This window comes from Lonchura striata, chromosome 4 (assembly GCF_046129695.1).
Source record: "Lonchura striata isolate bLonStr1 chromosome 4, bLonStr1.mat, whole genome shotgun sequence".
Taxonomy (NCBI): domain Eukaryota; kingdom Metazoa; phylum Chordata; class Aves; order Passeriformes; family Estrildidae; genus Lonchura; species Lonchura striata.
Window position 1 is genome coordinate 15,172,164 of NC_134606.1, and position 20,325 is coordinate 15,192,488.

General features: G+C 37.2%; 1 protein-coding gene across 2 annotated transcripts; it reads left to right on the top strand.

Moving 5' to 3' along the window:
- The first annotated feature begins 1,254 nt into the window (after positions 1–1,254).
- On the top strand, positions 1,255–19,043 carry BST1 (bone marrow stromal cell antigen 1). 2 transcript variants are annotated; one of them, XM_021554371.3, is made up of 9 exons: positions 1,255–1,659; positions 5,354–5,483; positions 6,507–6,642; positions 7,125–7,207; positions 7,803–7,879; positions 10,446–10,538; positions 12,058–12,144; positions 12,623–12,682; positions 15,737–19,043. In XM_021554371.3, the coding sequence occupies exons 1-9, from the start codon at positions 1,490–1,492 to the stop codon at positions 15,849–15,851; spliced, it is 951 nt and encodes a 316-aa protein (XP_021410046.1). In that variant the 5' UTR covers positions 1,255–1,489; the 3' UTR covers positions 15,852–19,043. The 2 variants fall into 2 exon arrangements, with proteins under 2 accessions (XP_021410046.1, XP_021410048.1); XM_021554373.3 differs by having other exon boundaries at positions 14,273–15,825.
- Positions 19,044–20,325: the final 1,282 nt, after the last annotated feature.

Below are 20,325 nucleotides of genomic sequence, written 5' to 3' on the forward strand. Positions count from 1 at the left end.
GCCCTCTGGCCTGATGTTGTATTTCTAAAAGTTACCAGTGAGGAAAGGAAGCTTGATAGGAGTTGAAATGGGGTTCCCAACAACTCTTGGATCCAGTTCCTCTGGGATGTTATGACAGGTTGTCTATTTGTTAGGGAGCCCACATCTTCTTCCCCAAGGTGCTGTGTCCTAACCTAGTGTGTACTTGGAGAAACGTTCAGTGTCTATCTGTATGACTTCTTAACTTATACTGTATATTTCAAGCAAAAGTTCTAGCCTTGATGCAAAAATCAGTGACAATTTCTGCACATTTAAGATTCACATCACATTCTGGCTTCTGTTAGACCCTGAAATTACTGAGCAAAATTTGGTTGCAGCTAAGTTAATAATAAAATAAAATGTTCAGTGACTTCCATGGACTATTGCACTCTCTAATCCTGAATCCAAAATATTGGCTTGAAACCATTTGATTATTGTTCTGATGCCCTATCAGCATGGACATAGAGAGGTTAGGAAGAGAAATAGGAAGAAAAAACATTAGAGAAGCAACAGGTAGCAACCAATTGGCTATTTTTTGTCAGATTTATAGTAGAAATCCATCATCAGGAATTTACTCAATGATTAGCAAGATTTTTCCCTCAGCAAAATCCACCAGCTGAGTACCAGTGCATAAACAGAAGTGGGACACTACAGAAATAAGTACACAAGAAAGAAAGAAAGAAAGAAAGAAAGAAAGAAAGAAAGAAAGAAAAGAACCAGCATGCTCCTGAGAAATGTGAGTGCAAAAATACTTGGAGCTTGAATACAAAATACTTGGAGGTTGAATACAAAATACTTGGAGGTTGAATTTATTCTTTTAAGGTAAAAAACCCAATGTGGCTGTATTTACAGCAGTGTGTACCAGTGAATATTCTGAAGATTAGACTGATTGGTGCCTTTTGTTGTTCTAACAGAGTACTTAGGAGAAAGAACCTGGAGAAGAGTGACAGCAGAAGCTGAAGACATTTGTTCAGTGCACAAGATATAAGTTGTAATCCTTATGTTTCTCGTTATGATTGATTCATGACTGCAAGGCAGGTTTTTTTCACAAAGACATGGTGCACATATCATCACACCAAAATGTGTAGCACAGCAACGAGTATTAAGCGAACCAAAGGCATCCTAAGTATTGAAGTGGTAAGGGGTTTTTTTTCTTCCCTTTGCAGAGATATACTGCAATTCTCTTCAGTTATCACCAGGTGGCCTTCAAACTTTTTCGTTTTTTCTGAAGTGAGGAATAGTTTAGACACAAGGAAGTGATGTATCTCTGTGCTGCAATCGTTCCAGGAAATAGGTTATAGTTTCCAGCAAGGTTTTTTTTCCCGCTTTTGTCTTGTGTACTGAGTTGTAGCTAGTACTAAAAATATTAAACGTTCAGACTGCAGGTTTCCATTTAAATTGTATCATTGAACTCTACTTTTTTATTTCTTTGGGGTTTTTTCCTTTTAAGAATTTGGATTGTCAGGAATTCATGATGGTGAGCCTTTTTTATCCTCTTTTCTTTGTCTCTGTTCTCTGTATGAACAGCTTCTCAGGAGTGCAGGGAAAGAAATGGAAAGGTGAAGGTACTACTCAAAACCTGGAAAGTATTTTCATTGGAAGATGCTATGATTATATTAGAACTGTGAATCCTGCTGTTGGGTAAGTTTTGCTTGTTTCTGGATTATTTTTTTATGTTCTGTACAAATGGTTGTTAATCAGAAGTTTGATGTTATGCTTCTAGCAATGAAAGTGATCCTTTTGAAACCAACATGCTTGTAGCTGTCTGGAAACAACAAAATTACTTTGATAGATATCATGTTTTAATTAAAGTAGTGTAATTGGGGCAAGATTTTTAATCCTTCAATTCTTTATTTCACTTTTGATTGCCTCCCCCCCCATTACTTTCTGTAAAGAGAACAACACACAGAAATGACAGGGATGGTGTTTTGGAAGTGCCAAATCTAAGAGCACTCCTGGGAAGACCAGCTTTGCCTTGCATGCCTGTATGTCACATCATGTACAAAGGGGAGCACCTCACTTTATAGATATCCTTTGGTACTAAAGAAACCTGTTTAGCTCATCCACCTGAAAAATCAAGTACTAATCAACTGCTTAAGTAGGATTATCTGTGAGCTTCTATTGGCTGTGCTAATTATACAGAACTGGAGGTAAATCACACACTTTGCTAAAATGAGCACTTTTCTGATTCCTTGCTTTGTAAGGGCTTCAGTAAAAAGGAAGAAAATAAGAAGGACAATCTCCTGGAGTTCAGCCCTTTATTCTGCCATTAAAAAATTGCCCTAAAAGTGTGAAGAGGTATTTGTAGAGGGGCCCTATCTGGGTTCCTGTAGCATTAAATTGCTGTCTTAAAACAGGGTTAGATGATACTGCAAAAATCACCTCAATTGCCCAACCCCCCATTTTCAATTCCTGTTGCAAAAGAGGAAGATAAAGAACTTCAAACAAATTTTTCACTATTAACAAAGCCAAAACAATATACTTCTGCACAATAACACTCTTAACCTTTCAGAAGTGTTTTCTTCCAAGTTTCTCATGAAGGAATAAAGATCATCCTAATGCTAATAACACAGTGCATCGAACAGTTCAAGCTTGGCAAATTTATAAACATGTCCCAGAGGAAGGTGGAAGTAAACTTTAAGTGTCGATTTCTACATTCCTACAATATATAATATAAAATATGTGAACTTAGTTAACAGCTATGTAGGTAATCTGGTCTTGCAGTAGGCTCTAGACAGGTAGAGCTTCTGCAGGACTTAACAGTTGCCACTTCATTTATATCTGAAGCAGGACATGAATAATACAGAATATTCTAAAATGAGCAACATAAAAAATAGTCACTGTAGAAATTTGAACCATATTGTTAACTGATTTGGACTGTTAGAGTTATAAATGCAATATTCTGGAAAACATTTCCAAATGTCTCATGTTTATGGTAGTTTTGGGATTTACTGAATTCTGGTTACATTTTTTCTACATGATTTTAAAATTGAGAGGTTTGAACATGTTCATCAAACATTGCTCAGGATAGCATGAAGCCTGGCAGGACATTAGGACTATTTTCCTGAATTTTGACCAAAAATGGCATTATTGAAAGAAGAGCTACACAACTGATTCTTATAATGTGGGGATTTTTCTCTTTTCCTTTGGTGTATTAGCAAATAATGTAATCCAAACAAAATGGAAATTTCATACTGTACACTTGCAAAATAGATATTAGAATTTTTAATAGCCCTTTCTGTTCATTGTCTGTTTCTTAGTTGCCCCTGGCTAGCTTTCATAGAGACGTGACCAACTGGATAGGTTTTGCTTCTGAATTTATGCACAAATTTTCTAAGAAAACTTTGCTAACTTAAAGGAAGCTAGCAAAACATGTCTTTACACTGCAAGATAATTAAAACATAAAGATGTTTATAGGAACATAGTGAAAACTTTCCCATGTGTTAAAACAGATTATACAAAATGGCAATCCAAAGAGGCATTCTACAAAATGCTGTGGCCATGCAGAAGTGAGGAGTTTGAATTAAGATCATATTTGACATTTCCTAAAAGGAGTATGCTAAATAACACAAATGTTCCTATAATGCTTTTCCTCCATATTTGTTTATTTGTAGTATATAATGAAAGATTTGGAAACAATATTTTAAACTAAATAGTGTGAAATTAATCTGACTTATTAGGGTCTACTAAGTTTAGAAGGAACTGTCCTGAACTGCAGTCCTTTCCTGACCTGTAGTTTCAATAAGTACTTTTGCCAGCTAAGAAGTTTTGAGTATCAGAGCAGAATAATCCTTTTGATTTACAAGCTGTTCAAAACTGGGTGAGAAGTCATGAAAAAAAAAAAAAGCAATATGTGAATTAACCAGAAAGTTACTGATGGATGCACCTGTCAGGAAAGATCTTAAAAGTTCGGTTGATCATAATCCACAAGTACTATTGTAAGTGCTTCAAGTAGAAAGCTCTTCAGCAAAATGAAGCCTAAGTATATGCAATTGTCAGAAGCCAAAGTATAACAGCTTGACATCAGAAATAGGGTCCAAATTCTTTTATTAAGTAAATCTGTTTAAACCTTGAAACTACCGATTAAGGATCATACTGCATCACTGAAAATTTTCAGGTCAAGATCCATATACAGTATACAGGGAATTTTTATATAGTTGTTGGAAGCATGACCAGAGATTTCTGTAGGAAAATCTATGTCCTGTTTCCTGCATAGCTCATCACAAGGGCTCCTTTAAAGTGCCTGTGACATTCAGTGTCACAAAGCAGCTCCCTGAAGAACCTGTTCCAACAGAAACCATGCTATATATGGATGATACTAAATGAGCAAAACACTGTAATGGCAAAGTTTGATTTACTTATCAGGACTACTATTGTTCAAACAAGAGCTTTGCAATGACAGCTATTCATGTTAGGAAGACTGTATGCACATAAAGTAATTATTCTGTCATGCAGAGTGTTCCTGGCATAGATATTGTCGCAAAAATATATGGGGAAAGTACTGTGGAAAACTGGTGAAAGTAGAAATTTCCTTCTTAATTATTCCAGGCAGGCTCAGAGCTGTGACAAGTGTGATCCTGAAAGTCCAAAGAGATAGGACACTTCCATCTATAGACAGACAGCCTGTCTTGGCCCTCCATGGAGATTATTGTCCCCAGGAGAGAGCTGGAAGAAGGGAAATGTTGGAGTGTACAGCCTAGCATCGTATTTCAGCCCTTGAACTGTTGAATGCTAACAACATACTTGTAGTTCTTGTAGCTACTGCATAGTGACAGTGTGTGTCCCTGTCACTGTACTCATTCCAGCAAGATAAAACTGCAGTCCCAGGGCCTAGAAACTGAAGGCATCTCTTTGTCACCATCATTATTCTACCATCAAAGCTTTTTAGCAACTAATCTTGTATTTGAATCTGACATTTTAAGAGTAGTATTGCATTCCAGCAGTGTTGGATATTTAGCTATGATTTATTTGAAATGGCTTATTTTTGAATCTGGAAAATTTCAAAGAAAGCTTTTTCTTCAGTATTTCTACACTGTTGGATTACTCCCTGTGTATACCATATCTACTAAGATTTTTGTTGAATCATAATGTGTTTCCACACTGTAAATGCTAATCTTTTCCTTGCTACTTCTTCCTTATCTGCTGCAGTTATGATTCAGAAGACAAGATCTCTGTACTCTTCCTGAGCTACAAGTTTTTTACACCCTGACTTCAGTTTTCTGCCTTAGCCTTATACAGACTTTAATTCGGGTATTTGAAGGAGTTGAGAACAAGTATCTTTCTTGCTCACCTTTGAAAAAACAATTTTGCTATTTGGTTTTTTTAATGATTACAGTGAGAAGAATTGTTCACAGATATGGGAAGCATTTAAAAATGCATTTATTAACAAGAATCCTTGCAACATTCTACCTAAGGATTATGAATTATTTATCAACCTCACATTTCACACGATTCCACCTAACAAGGTAATATTTTCTTATGTTAATTGCTCTTTGACATACAACAGATTTTACGTGACACAATTCAAAAGTCATTCTGTAAATGATTTGTGAGTCACCCTTTTTGACCAGTCTGTAGTTTGTAAACTAGACTCTGTAGTTTATAAACTAGACTCAGACTTGATAGCATGTTTCTATGTGTGGCTCCATTTATTTTATGCCGGAACTTCTCAGCAATGTCTCTCTTTTCATACTACAGAGATCCCCCCATTTTTCCTGTTGTGCTGGGAGCTTTGTCATAGTCCCTGATCTTCTAATTCTACTTTTCCTTAAGTTAGGTGCTTTGGCAACAAATGCTGTGCCTGCTATCACCTTTTTCTTTTACTCCTCTCAGCTAAGTCTCATGACAGTGCCATGTTAAACATTGACACACTGAACAAGCAAAAGCAGAAATGAGAGAGGACGTTGTTCTATGCCAGAGAACAGTAAGGGTTTGATGTGCTGGCAATTGCAAAGAACTGTGGAAGTGTAAATGATGTGTTGTGTTTTAATGCAGCTTTTCCTCTAGCACAATTGTTCCTCATTCCTAAGTGATACAAGCTAAACCAACAAATACTACTGTCAACACGGCTTAATTCATGAGGAGTTCTACAAACACGGAAATAACATCTAGACATATGGGGTTTTTTCACACCATAAGACCACATAGCAATGTGAGAAATTTCTGGTAACATATATCTGGTGTAAAAATGTCTTCTTTATTTGCCTAAATCTGTCTGCTGAGGCAGGCAAAGCTAGGCTTATCTATATTTAAAAGAGGACCATATCCTTTCTCAGCAAACTAGTACTGTTCCTCAAGTCACTTGTGATCAGAATTTATACCTCTGGAAAATTAAAAAACTTTGTTCCTTTAAAGAGATAGCTAACATTTCTGGTTATTAACTTAATTTTGAAAGAAATACCAAAACATGTTTTTAACTGTTTTCATAATCTCACTGTGTCCGCACCCAAATGTTGGTACATTTTTTTATGGTTTTTTTTTTTTCCTAGTCTCTTTTCTGGGAAAATAATCAGCTACTAGTCAGTAGCTTTGCTGGCAGAGGACTTCGCTACATGTCTCTCTCTGATACTCTCTTTGGCTTTGTTGGAAATTTGCTGAACTGGTGTGGGCAGGAAAACAGCCCTGGTAAGACAATGAGTGCCATGTTAAACATTTATCTGTAAAACCATAACAGAGACCAACTGCTGTGTCTTGGTGAAACTAAATTTGCTCTTACCCCATGAAAAATCTGGGATAGCTTCACTGTCTCGTTCTCTCTTGTATCATGTGAATGTTTTACACTGCAGTCAGGGGAGCACACAGTGAAATCTAAATGGTCCTGCAGTGGGGATAAACCTCCTTCTCAGTCTTCTGAACCTGCATCCCTGCATCCCAGGAACAGAGTTAGAACCATTTCAGCCAAATTACTGAATCCTCTGAATGCAATTGTTTGTGTAAACTATAAAGGATGGAAAATTATTTTAAAAATACAACAACCTTCAGTGCTATGTCAAACATAGGTTGGGGGTTCAGTGAGTAATGCACAAATATATTTAGTTGCTTTCTAAAGTCACTTTTTGCAGTCATTGTCATCTCTCTAATAGCACAAATCACATACCTTCCTATAGGCCTGGACTATGAATCCTGCCCTACCGCAATGGAATGTGAAAACAACGCAGTGGATTCTTTCTGGAGGATGACCTCAATCATCGTAAATATTTTATTAGTGCTAAGTTCATATATCTGTGGGTGTGTCTGGGGTGATACAGGAAAACATTGCTAGTTCAAAACAGATTTAAACCTTTAACTCTACTGGATTATTTCCCCTGATACAAATACACTGTTTTAGACTGGCTGCAGTGTTTTAGCAAGGAGAATTTAACATTCACCTTAGGTAGATAATGTGTTAAAATTCTGTTAGCTTTGTTAATAGAAACTATATACTAAGTACAGTAAGCACACTGACTGTCTTCTGATTACAGGTCCTAATTTGACAGACTTGCTGAAAACCCTTTACTCACATATCAAATTCAACAGGCAATGCCAAAATGCTTTCTTATTGTGCTGAAGAAACTACTTATAAATGTGAGAAAATAGCTTGAGAAGAATCATTGAAGTAAACCATGGCCTGTTTGGTTCCTGTCCTTTTTGCTTCAGTGACCTGCTAGGGTGCTAATCTAGTATTATTTTTGCAGTTATGATATTCTTTGTGGTAAAATTCTTTCCTTGGTTACTGTTGTTTGCAATAAAATACTAAGTTTTATGACAAATCTGTGAAATCTGAAAAGCACTGTTATCTATTGCAGTATGCACAGCACAGCTCTGGGGTGATACAGGTCTTGCTGAATGGTTCTGCAGAGGGAGGAGCTTATCCACAGACAGGGTAAGAGAACTAACTGATTTCTGTGTAGAGAACTGACTGAAGTGACTGTGTGATGGCTACAAAAAAAGAAAATTCAACTATTATTTGGGCCTTCTGCTGCACAAAGCATGAAAGTGTAGCTGAAAGGACCTGTTGCATCAAAGTCTGCTGAGTTGTGTGTAAAAACTGTTAATTGTCCCTAGCTGAAGGGTTAATTCCTAGTGGATGGAAACAATCCTTTCAACTCCTGCATTTTACAAGCTGCTGTGGCAAGCATGGTGAATGCCCTGAAAGCTGCCCTAGAGTCAGACAATACACTGTGGCAAAATGTGTATGTCTTCAAAAAGATGAGTGTTAAGGAAATTTCTTTTCAGGGACACGTCCAAATAGATGATATTGTTACAAGGAGTGTAGCTTTTGTCAGGCCTACCAGCAAACTTGGTAAGTTCTAAAGGGAAAGTATTTATTTCTCCATGTCCAAGAGTGGATGTAGTTTGAAGTTTATTATTGTTCCAGAAAGAAAAAAAAAAAAAAAGTTTGTTGAGGAGGATAACAGCAAAAATGAAAAAAATGAGCTTCCTCTTCTTCCTTTTATATTAAGGACAGTGTATTTTTCCTGATTCAGAGGTGTACCACCATGCAGAAGTTCATCTAAGCTTACATTCAAAATTTATTGTAAAAGTACACCCTTTAGAACTTTCACTATGTGTCTGTAGTGACTGCTTATCTGTAAGAAATGCATCCTTCATTACCTCAGCAACTGTCCTGTCCAAGACAGATAAAATATTACATTTTTTAAAAACCCATAGAAGAGAATCTCCTCTTGTGTATTCATGAAGACTAAAAATGACCATTGAAAAGGCAATTTTATCTCTGGATAGAAGAGAAGAACTATCTTTTACAAAACACCTCCTAACTACTTACCTCTATGTCCCAAAACATCCATCTCTGTACAGAACTTTCAGCTAATCACAAAGACTTAAAAGACTCCTTAGGTTGGTCAAATGGTCAGCTGGGATCAAATCTTCTGCAGATGGTAATACCTGGCAGCAGGGCAATACCCAGAATCTATTATAGATTCCTTATTTCAGAAATTAATTCCTTATTTCTGTTAGTTTACAGATTCCTTATTTCAAAAACATCTCACACACACATTAATTCCACCAGTTCTCTGGGTTGCCAGTCTGGTGGTATTTTAACCAGTGAAATCACTACTGGAACTCAGCCTGCCAAGGAGAAAGCAAAGCCAGTTACTCCATCTGTTTTCTTTGCTGTGTATCTTCTGGTCCACTTATGACTGAATTTTTTAAGAGCTCATGTTTGAAAAAAGCTGGAAGCTGAATTATAAATAGCAGAAAGTAATCTGAAAGATCTGCCTGTCTTCCTTACCATCTCTCTGGTCTGTTTTCAAGTATTTCAAAGCCTCTTTCGAAGTTTATTCCGTTTTAAAGTTTGAACACTTAAATAATCATTAAGTCACCTGATATCATTTCAGTTAAGATTTATTTCTCATTTCATGGCAAAATAACTTTGCTCATTCACACAGAATGAATTTAGTTGGCAGATTTCTTTAATAATAGAAGCCAGTTCAAAAATTTGTTTTACTGAAGTCAGTTCTACATTGTTTCTCCACAGTTTCTGAGACTTCTAGTTAAAGATTTCTCCCAATTTGGGAGCAAGCTTCTTTTTTTCTGGCAATAACATGTGCTTGACTGAGTAAATGAGTTAGAATCTTTATTTTTTGTTATATTTTCACTACGTGTTGGACAGGCTTGGACACCTTGGACAGAAAGGCAAACCTGCTGTTGCTGCTACTGGTCTCTGGTGAGCTCCCTCCATACCAGATGGGACCAGAGAAAGCAACTCTTGGTATTTGTCCTCCTGTTCCACTTCACCATAAATTTAAAATAATTTGCTGACTTCATGAACCAACAGATACTGGCAAGCAGCACATGTGCAGAGCCCTGGTAGTTTGCCTGTAGGCACCAGGAGGACAGACCAGCATTGTCGCTGCTGGTCCCATCCAGGAAGTGGCAACTAGTGGTCCCTTCTTCTCTGTGGAGGTCTCAGAACATTGAAAAGGGCCCAGAGACACTGTAGTGCTGATATAGACATTTAATAGAAGACATAGATGTCTATTAGAGATCTAATGGACATTTAAGAAGACACATGACAGGCAAATAGCAAATTAGAGGAGAGACCTAGGCCCAGACTTGGACCAGGCATTCAGTGAGGTCTTACAAGCTTACAAGCCCTTACAAGTTTTCTGAGTGAAAAAACCCCTAAAAGATTGGAAATCATTGCACTACATCTTGCTAAAAGGCTTAGAAATCTATGGCTTTGAAATGCCAGCATCTCACAAAAAAAAAAAATTAAAAAAATCAATCTAGAGACATTAAAATCAGCCATTGGATTTCATATCTTGTTAAATTAGATATTAAGAGGAAGTATCAAAGGCTTTTTATTTGGTTTTGCATTTTTAGTAGTTCATTCTTGTTCACTTTTAGGTGAATTCATTAATACAGAGGAGGAAAAGGACTGTTTAATTTTCATGTTCTTTATAGTTCAATTTTTTTTCTTGAATCAGTTTTTTTGCAGATTATGAAATACCTAATCTCCAGAAAGACAAAATCTCTCAAGTTCTCATTTGGGTTGTGGATGATATTGAAGGACCAGATTTGTAAGTTATGTCTTCAAAATAAAAATTAATTTCTCCCTTTTGGACCTGTCTTTAAAATTTCACCTTATCTTTCTGCTTGATTATATTTGCATACTATTTAAATCAATGTATTTTAAATGCTTTCATGAACACAGGAAACACAACCTGCCATTCTCAGAGAGTATAGAAATACCAGAATTAGAGAAAATATAAATAAATTGTAATATTAGATCTAGAGCCAAGTCTGGTTAGATGTGTGTATGGATTCAGACCCTGAATGAAGATAGAGCATGAGCAGTTTTACTAAGAGTCAATCTGAATTTTAGATTAAGTGCTGATAAGTGATATTTCTTTTACTTTGCTGTATGCATTCTTTTCATTTTCACCTATCTTAACTGTTTGAAAATTTGTAGAAGCAGGCAAATACCAACTGGTGGCTCTTTTTCTCTCAGTAGTTAATCCAGTAATAAGATGTAGGCTTAAGTGTCTCATTTTGCTGGTAATTTAAATAAAGCAGACAAACAAATAAGTAATAAACAAATATAACAAAACTGATTAGTCAAAACAGTTTGGGCTGTCTGTTGTGTATTTTACCACAATGCTGTGGAGTCTACATTAGCATTTTTCTACACAGCACTCTAATACTGTGGAGTTCAGATTAGCATTTTTCAGCCTGTCTCTCTAAATCAAAGAATCATATCCTCTGGGAGGGACATAACATACACGTAGTCTTTGCAAAAGTTGCCCTTTTTACAAAGAAAAGCTAAGACAAGCACTGAATCTTAATTTATGTTTCAGTAAATGGATGCATAGGAGTAATTGTATATTTTTATTAATTGTTTTCTACAATTATTTTGTTGGTCTCCATATGATTTCTTTAGTCATGGGTATTTACTGACCAGCAGATAAGTAGCACTGGCTTTAATACTTTGTGTTGGTGCAAGTTTAGAGGTCTCAGTAGGTTCTGTAAACTTTCTTATACTAATTGGACTTCAAATGAAAAAAATCAGTACTAGAAACAGGAGCTGTGTTTAGGATTGTTTCTTGTTTTTTTTATTTCTGTATTTTTCTATTATTCAATATTCAAGAGAGAGAAGAAGCTTCTAACAACATACATAATTCTCATTTATTATAACAAACTAACTCTGTAAAGACAGATAGCATCAGCATTATCACTACCTAAATAGTTGCCAAAGAATATTACAAACAAAACATTTACTATTTTACAAAAGTCTTTTACTTAAGTCTTTTTCCGTCTAGTCAAATATTAAATGTGAGATTATTAGTGGATAGAATCTGAAAATGCTACACTAACTAAAGCTAATCTTCTAGACTCTAAACTGTAAAAAGGATAAATTGTGAAACAACAGTAATGTAGGCAAATGAAGCATAAAGAACAATGTACACCATTCTTCTGGAGGTGCTATGGAATACAGAATAGGCAAAGTGATGGGGATATACTTTTCTAATTTCATCAAGTTCAGTGAAAAGAAATTATATAACAGAAGATTTGCAATAATATTGAAATCCTTTCTCACAGAGATTCCTGTGGAACTAATAGTGTAAAGATATTAGAAAACAGGCTGGAAACTCTTGGTTACGATGTCACTTGCACTGACAATTACAAGTAAGTGAAAACCTTTTATTACTATGCTGTATTTGCAGAAACACCTTATCTATTTTGATTCTTACTGTGCAATACTGAAGTGCCATTAATGTTGTGTCTTTAGGAGGGACTGATGTGTTGGAGCGATGATGCAACATTTTTCAGACTTGGCATTTTTTGGTTGTTTATTGAGCAAAACACTGCATCTTATTGTATGATTGAGCGGAACATTGTACTTACTCAATGTCAGACACAGAAGTTGGCTTCATGTACTTGGATTTAAAATGTAAACAATAGTTAAAAACACTATTGAATGTCTGCAGAATTACCAATTATTCACAATAGGTTTCACAGCTCTAGTCATTCCCATAGATTGTAAGATAAATTTAATGAAGGGAAGATTTAAACATAATAGTACTGTGAATTTGTTTAATTTTTTCTTGTTTGTTTTCCTCAGTTGTCTGCCTGAAAGGTGCTAAATAAAATGGTATTTTCACAGGTCTGTAATGTTCTTACTCTGCCTGGATAATCCTGATCATTCTAAGTGTGCCTTTGCATCGTAAGTAAAAGAAGTTCAACCTATCCTCAGTGTCGTTACAACTGAATAAATTATGCAGAAGTCAACAGTTCAACAGATCCCACCTCTACCACCTGTTATACATTCACCATATGCAATACACAGCAGTCTTGAATTTGTCAGTTACTGTGGATTGAATTAGCAGTTTCTATTCACAAATTGTGCACAGCTGTCTGTGAGCACCTGCTGTTCAAAATTAGGTGTTAATGGTTCTCACTGATCACACAGTAACACTGTATATCATTGATGATGTAAAGTTTGTACATATCACTGTTCTGATACAAAACCTATTACAAATTTGAAGTTGCTTTCTTTAATATAATTTCTTGACTAATCAAAGTATAAATCAAGTGGCAACAGATCTAAAGGACATTTCTCCTACTACTGGAATTGTCAGTTCTAAATTTTGAGGAAGTTTTCTTTTAATCTTCCATTTTGTGTGAAACTTAATCTCTATATTTTGATGTATTTACCTTGGGTCAGTGAGTTATCTACAAAGAATGCAGATTACATCCAAGACATAACTTCTTGCTCCCAAACTCCATACTTATCCATATTTATCTATATTATATGAAGAGCATTACATTAATTCATTATGTATTTTGGTGAATTTACAGTAAAGATTACTGTTTTCAATTCTGACTATGTTTCATAATCTATATGCTGTTGCATATATAGGTAGACATAAAATACTTGAACATCTGAATTAGAACTTCCTCACTGTTTGGAATGTTGTAGAATATACCAGTACATAAACACTGTTTTATGGTTATTTTCTTTTTATGGATAATCCATGCTTTATTTCTTACTGTCCTTTCTTCCCTATTCAAGCACATGCAAATTTTTGTTTGTTAATACCTGTGTGATATCGCAATGATAACTTCAGCTATGAAGGTCCTGATTTGCTGTCCCTGGTTATGGCAGCAGAGGTGCAACTCCAGCTTGCCTGCCTCTGGGAGGGGCTGTAGTGCTTCATGCAGTACGGAAAAGGAGGTGGACATCACCTTCTGTGACACATGTCCAGTTCTTGGAACACACCTACAGAGAAAGTGTGTATTCCCTGTTCTTTCTGGTCACTGAAAACTTTTACTCACCTTGCAATGCAACATGTATTCTCGCATGCAATTTATATCCTAGCACCAGCATATAAATGTTATTAAAATGGTGGTTTTATAAATACCCCTGGAACTCCAGACTTCTTCTAGGCAGTAGATCATAGAACAACTTCCCATTAGGGCTTTAATTGGTTACAAAATGCCACTTGCACAGTGGATTAAAATATGGTTTCCTTGTTCTGCAACTGAATGGTCACCCCAGGACAACATGTCAAATGAAAATACAGTTATCCCCTTCAAAGTAATAGCTGTGAACATGGTGACAATATTAACAAACTGGAAGAAAAAGCACAGGACTTTGAAAAATACAATATTTTATTGAACTGTTAACAGATGTTTCTCCTCTCCCAGGTTTTAAATCATTTTCCTCAAAGTTTTGTGTTGTGGGTGTGTTACTCAGCTGAGGGCACCTGGATGAGAAGGATTTTGGAAACCATTAATGTGTTTTTCCTTTCAGCTAAGGGTGAGCATGCAGTTCTGCAGTATTGCCGCATGGCGTTTGCAGTGTGTAAGCAGGGGACCAGCCGCCCCTTCCTTTCCATCCACGTTGGTACTCAAAGTAACATAACCCTGGTGTACTTGAAACACCAGTCTTACATTTTCCTGGGGTAACTTCTAAGCAACTCAGCTGTTCTCATCCTCCTTAGGAAAAGCTTCCTTGCTTGTTTCCTTCATGAGCACTGTATTCCATCCTCTATGCATGGCACTGTAATAAGTTTGATTAATTTCTTATATGTCCCAAATCACAATTGAGCTTCTCAATCGGCATACAAAACTATCATTTCTTCTCCCTGAAATTTAAGTAATTTAAATACTACAAGCCAATGAATACTTATATTCTCCCCAGAATCACTCGATTCTCTGTAGTAAATAACACCACCTCCATTGAAACTAGCTGCCTTTTCAGAAAGAGCCTTAAGCAGATGCATATAAATTATTTGGTGATAACCTTCTTAGGTATGTTTTCTGTGTTCTTTGATGGTCCATTAACTGACTGAGGGCTGGTTAGTAGGGGTATCACTAATTGGAGTGGGTATCTGTTTGGAAAAGTTTCCTTAGCAGAGTAGGTGCTCTCAGTGTTCATAGTGAACAGTGAAACAGGCATGCAGGGGCTCATGCATCCCTTTCACCAGGGCTGTCTGCTATTACAAGGCTGATAGGTGCCCTCTCAGCCTCCAGAGAATAATGTCCTGAGCCCAAAAGTGTCAGAGTTGGAAAATGACTTTTTATTCACCACAACTCCTGTTAGATGGGCATAGCAAAGGAGAGAGCTGAGTCAGGGTAGCAGAAGGATGGCCTAGAAGGTGCTGTAATTACCTGGGGCTTCTTGCATGGTGGTGGTGCCCCTTAACTCCTCTCCAGACCTGAACGATGTTCCTGCTGAGTCAAATTTAGACTTTGGCTTAAGGTTAAGGTGACACCCTGACATTAGAAAAAACTTATGAGTAAAAAATACCCACTAGATGGCAGAGATGGCTTACAAATGTAAGCAGGAAGGATGCCAGATGGAAGCTGTTAGCGGTGGCATGGATCACTTGCATTATTGCAATGTCAGGGAGACATAGAAGTGGATCTGGATACTACTGCACCAAGTGCTGCAAGAATACAGTCCTCCAGGACCACTGCTGTCTAGAAGAGCACTATGAAATCACAAGCATAAGGCCAGAGACAGCAAATGGTTGTGGAGAGACAAGAAGGCTCTTGTGTAAAGGCAGAAAGAAGAGTTCCCAGGGTTTTGCAAAGATATTCTGTTTATAGAATCATGACACCCAAAGGGAATCTGTTGGCAGGCTCATATAAAGAAACTTCTAGCTTAGCACTTGGGCCACAAACTTCATCCTTGGCAACAAACCCCTGATATTTAAAAGAATCCTAACTCAGCTCTGTGCTGTGAACATCCTGTTTGTTTTCTTTTCTTCAGATCTGCACCAGCAGCACAAAGAGGACCTATATCTTCAGACAGAGGAGGCAGCTGGAACAAGCTCATGTTTGTTTCTTTTGCAGTCTTTTTGTTCCGATTTGCTTTAGTGTACTGAGCTAATCAACTGAATCAATATCCTCTGACTTAGCTGGGTATAAATTTGGTTTCACCTGATTTCTAACTGCAATTTCATCCTACTTTTGGGACTGGAAAATCTGCCATATTAAAACCTTGCATACTAAATATTGGCTTGTTTTAGTATCAGAAATTACCCCACTGCTGCTAGAAAGCCTAACCCTTCATTTTCTTTTTATAAAAGTTCATTACTATTTCCTATTATCTTTATTCTCCAGAATTAAACCGAGAATAATACTTCCTGTTCACATATTTCAGAAAGAAAAAAGATACTATGCATACATCACCCACAGAGATTACTTGTTTGTAAAACCATCCTAGCATCTGACCTTGGAAACTAAGTGACTGATTATCATGTTTTGGGAAGGCAAAATATAAATTTAAGTGGGAGAGATCTTAGATTGCTCACTTGATACAAGATGCAATAGGTAAGACAGTGGAAAAGTAAATTCATTTTCATAAGTGGTCCGGTGCTTGGGCCAAACTTAAAAACTAGGGTACAGCAAGATCCTGGATGCATACTTGCATGCAGTATTTTAACACATAATGGCAATTGCTTCATCATCTGTACAGCTGTTCCTCAGCTGGCTGTTTCCTGGCCACTGGATAGCAAATAGTCAGAAATACCAGGTCTGGAAAGTTCCACAGTTTCTCCACCACAGTGTGATTTATGGTATATCAAATTCAGATAAAGAACCTGCCAAGTCAGACATTGGCCTGCTGGCAGTGTACTCGGATACAGGGCTCAGAGCACACTAAGGAGAGAGCAGATGCCATCCTGAAGGTTTCTTGGGTTACTTGTGTGAATTCCAGTGCTTCAGCTAGAGGCTCCTCTGAACAACCAGGACATCCAGCTACCAAGATGACACATAAATCTTCAGAAAAAAATAGTCATTCTACAGAGAATAATTGTATGTAGATACGTTTTGCACATTTTGTGTTAGCTTCTATATTATTTATTTGTGTTTGTATGGACTGGTTGCCAGGAACTTGGAGAGGATATTCCTGTTATCTCAATGAATCTGATTTAAGGGTCCATAGTAGATTTACATCTTTTCAATCCCTCATGCAACTGTACCACGTATGTTGGAAAGATAAAATATTTAAAATATGTTGTAGTTGCTTATTTGTCTTGCTTCCCTGCCTGTAATAATCTTTACTTTGGTTTTAATGCAAATCTCTTTACATTGCACACATATTTGGGTTTGCCTATGTAACAGGTGGCTTTAGGCTCCAGCTTGAAGGATTTTTGTATCTGTTTCAGACACAAAAAACACTGAAAGCACAAAGGCACTGAAATCAGAAGTTACAGACCTTTAAAAATCCAGGGTGTATTATACCTCAAAATTGTTCCCTATCTGTGCTGTAACTTTAGGTCTTTGATCAGTTCCTTGAATACCCTCTTAATTTTTTATTGTTTTATTTGTTCATGTTTTATTTACAGCAGCCACCAGAGTAGTAAGAAAGGTATCTGTAATACCTCATAGCTAAAGGTGTCTGAGTCACATCTCAGATAGCTAAAGCCAAGCAATTTTGACCAATCTTCTATTTGCCCACAGAAGATCATATCATGACACATTTTGGGCCACAGGCTATAGAGACTGTGTGTGAGGCTCCCAGGTGTCCCAGCCAGCATCAGGGCTGGTGTGTCCTACCTGCCAGCCTGTGTGTGAGGTCCAGAGAACAGCTTAATACCATCCACCAGCCATGTGCCTCTTAGGCAACTTCCAGCCACAAGCCAAGCATCCCAGCTGGCCAATTTTTGCTTTCCAGCTTATGAAAGCTTTCCAGCCTCTGCATGTGATTGACTCCAGCAGCAACACAGTCAGTGCTGGCAGTTACACATGGTACCAAACACTCTGTAGAGAGTGTTAAATAATTCTGGTTTGGAAAAAGAATATAAAAATATAAAGTAAGATAGCTACAGTTTAAACAATTGAGATTTTCTTTTTAAACAACACACTCAGCACCTCTTACAGTGTTTTCTTATTTCTAATGTTTTTTCCTCTTTTCCCATTACTTCAACTCAGCACCAAAGACAGCAATTTCTTTTCTAATACCTGTTCAATAAAGTGGCTCAAACTTGCTTTAAAAACTTGGGAATATCATAAGGATTTTTAGCTAACCAAATAATGTAGCTAATAAAAAAAACCAACAAGGCAAAGTTCTAGACACATAGGTTTCCTGAGATTTTTTGAGGCAGCAAATTTCAAGCTGAGTGTGAATCATTTGTTCTGAGTTTAACATAATGGTTTTAATCTGTGCAAAAGAACAGTGTGACTGGCATCTCGGGAGGTGAGGGGCAGAAGTGTCAGCAAAGCAAGTAACAATAAGGTCATTTGTTACTCCCAGAGGGAAGGAGAGACATGAACATGACTTTTTATTTATTTCTGCATCTATAAAGATGTGAATAGTACTATTTAGAGATATATTACACTTTAGTGGTGACTGTCAGCCAGGTGAGCCTGTGCTATGTCTTGAAAACCCAGGAAATGCTCTGATTAGCAATGTCTTATGTAAGAGCTGTGCCAAATGTGGAGAAATCATACTGTCCAAAAGACACCTGCCCTTTTCCTTAAACTCATTCAAGCCTGGGGAAGTTCACAAATATAGGTTCAAAATGTTTCAACCATTCATATTTGTACTAGCAGTACTACAAAACCAGCTGTCTCCAGATGTGAATTTGAGTGAAAAAATGTTTCAGATGAAAACAATATGTATATAACTTAATTTTGAGTTCTGTTGGATGCCAAAATCCTGTGTAAATCTATTAATATACAGCTACTGATGACAAATTAAAACATCATGTGCAGGAGCATTACAAGGTTTTCTGCATTTCTGCAGACAGACCTGTGGAAGCTACTGAGACTAAGGCAGTGTTTCCTGTTGTGCCCATTTCGTGGACCACATAAGAACTCAGTTATCTCACATTCTTCATTGCTTTATAGAAGTTAATATAATCTCCCCTTCTACTAACCTACTTTTTGCTACATACATTTCAGTCATTGTATCTGAACAGCAGCTGAACTCTAATTCAGAGCAGTTCCTTTTTCCAGCATGTATGTGCATGGATACATATAGATTTGCTCACATCTGCTCTGCCTATTATTAAATGCAAAGTCCTGAGTGCTCTGGAGTAAAAAGTTATGAGAATAAAGCAAATACAATTTGATGATCTCTCTGCCCTTTTTATACCGCCGGTGTTTATTTTTGTCATATTGGTCTTGATGTGATATTCAGCTGACATTACTATGTTTTCAATCAACAATCTTAAATGTAGTGAAATGTGATCTGAAACCTCAAGAATTTGAATAATACTTTTTGTTCCATGAAGGCTAACTCTTTTTATAGTGTTCTCAACTGAATTACCTAGAAATAATTCTGATGTTTTTTGCTTCAACAATAGTGTGAAGTGGAAGACGAGTGCTTTTAGCAGAGCCAAGAAGTTTGGTTTAAAATAGCTCAGTATGGGGAGGCACAGTATCTTAATTTAGCCAAATGTCAGGGTGGCTCAAAGACTTCACAAGTTCTTTTTGATTTTCAGGTTTTTCCTAATTTCATCTTCTGCCCAGTCTAAATTTACATGCAATTTTACATAAGAGGCAAAGAATATAATCTGTCCGATTTTGTTTATAATCTGCAGGCATCTGATTTCCTAGCTTCCTGAGAATTATGAAGGCAAGCTCAGGGAGCCTCACTCCCTTAGGGCAGCAGCTGAGTTCCAGTGCAGGCTGGCAGGGAGACTGGAGCAGGAAATTGGAGCTGGGAGGGTGGCACGTATGTCCCCTCACCCTGTGCCAGAGGGCCCGAGCTGCCTGGCAGCCCCCTCCTCCCACCTTCTCCCTGTCTCTGCAGCTAAGGTAAACCTGATCTCTGTGCAGATGAGTTACTTTGTAATTTTAGCAGAAAACAATGCTGTTGGAAATTCTGTTAGAGGAAAACAAAGGTGGAAATTATAGTATACATTTCCTTCCAGCAGCAGGCAGAGCTGTGGAAGTGATGTAAGTGATCTCTCACTTGTGACCATTTGCCTAGGAATACCTGTGGCCTGTGGAAGCAGTAAGTGTGGTAAATTCCACAAGTGCAGAGACAATCCTCCAGATTTCCTCCAGTATGCAATTAGTGATACCCCTACTAACCAGCCCCCAGTCAGTTAATAAAAAATTAACTAAGAATCTAAGTACCATAGGCAGTAACCAGAAGACTCTGGCGAATTCTGGGCTACCAAAATGCAGGAAGATTTTTTTTCCCCCTATTTGCAGCAGGTAAAGTCAAGAGTGCTAAAGAACTGACAGGCATTCTATCTGCTAAACTGTGTCAAGGTACAGATGTGCAAAAGATACTAGGTCACTTCGTGCCATTTTGAAGAGCAGCAAGCAAAGAAGCAAAGTATCTCATGGAAACTTTAATCTTCGAATACCAAGTTCCAGCTGTAGGACATGCTGGCCTGTGTT

What these genes read in the sequence shown, in the direction of transcription:
- BST1 (XM_021554371.3), top strand. Translation starts at nt 1,490, where the DNA reads ATGATGGTGAGCCTTTTTTATCCTCTTTTCTTTGTCTCTGTTCTCTGT. An exon ending in ACTGTGAATCCTGCTGTTGG is followed by an intron (nt 1,660 to 5,353) that starts GTAAGTTTTGCT and finishes TAATGATTACAG; the next exon opens with TGAGAAGAATTGTTCACAGA. An exon ending in TGGGCAGGAAAACAGCCCTG is followed by an intron (nt 6,643 to 7,124) that starts GTAAGACAATGA and finishes ACCTTCCTATAG; the next exon opens with GCCTGGACTATGAATCCTGC.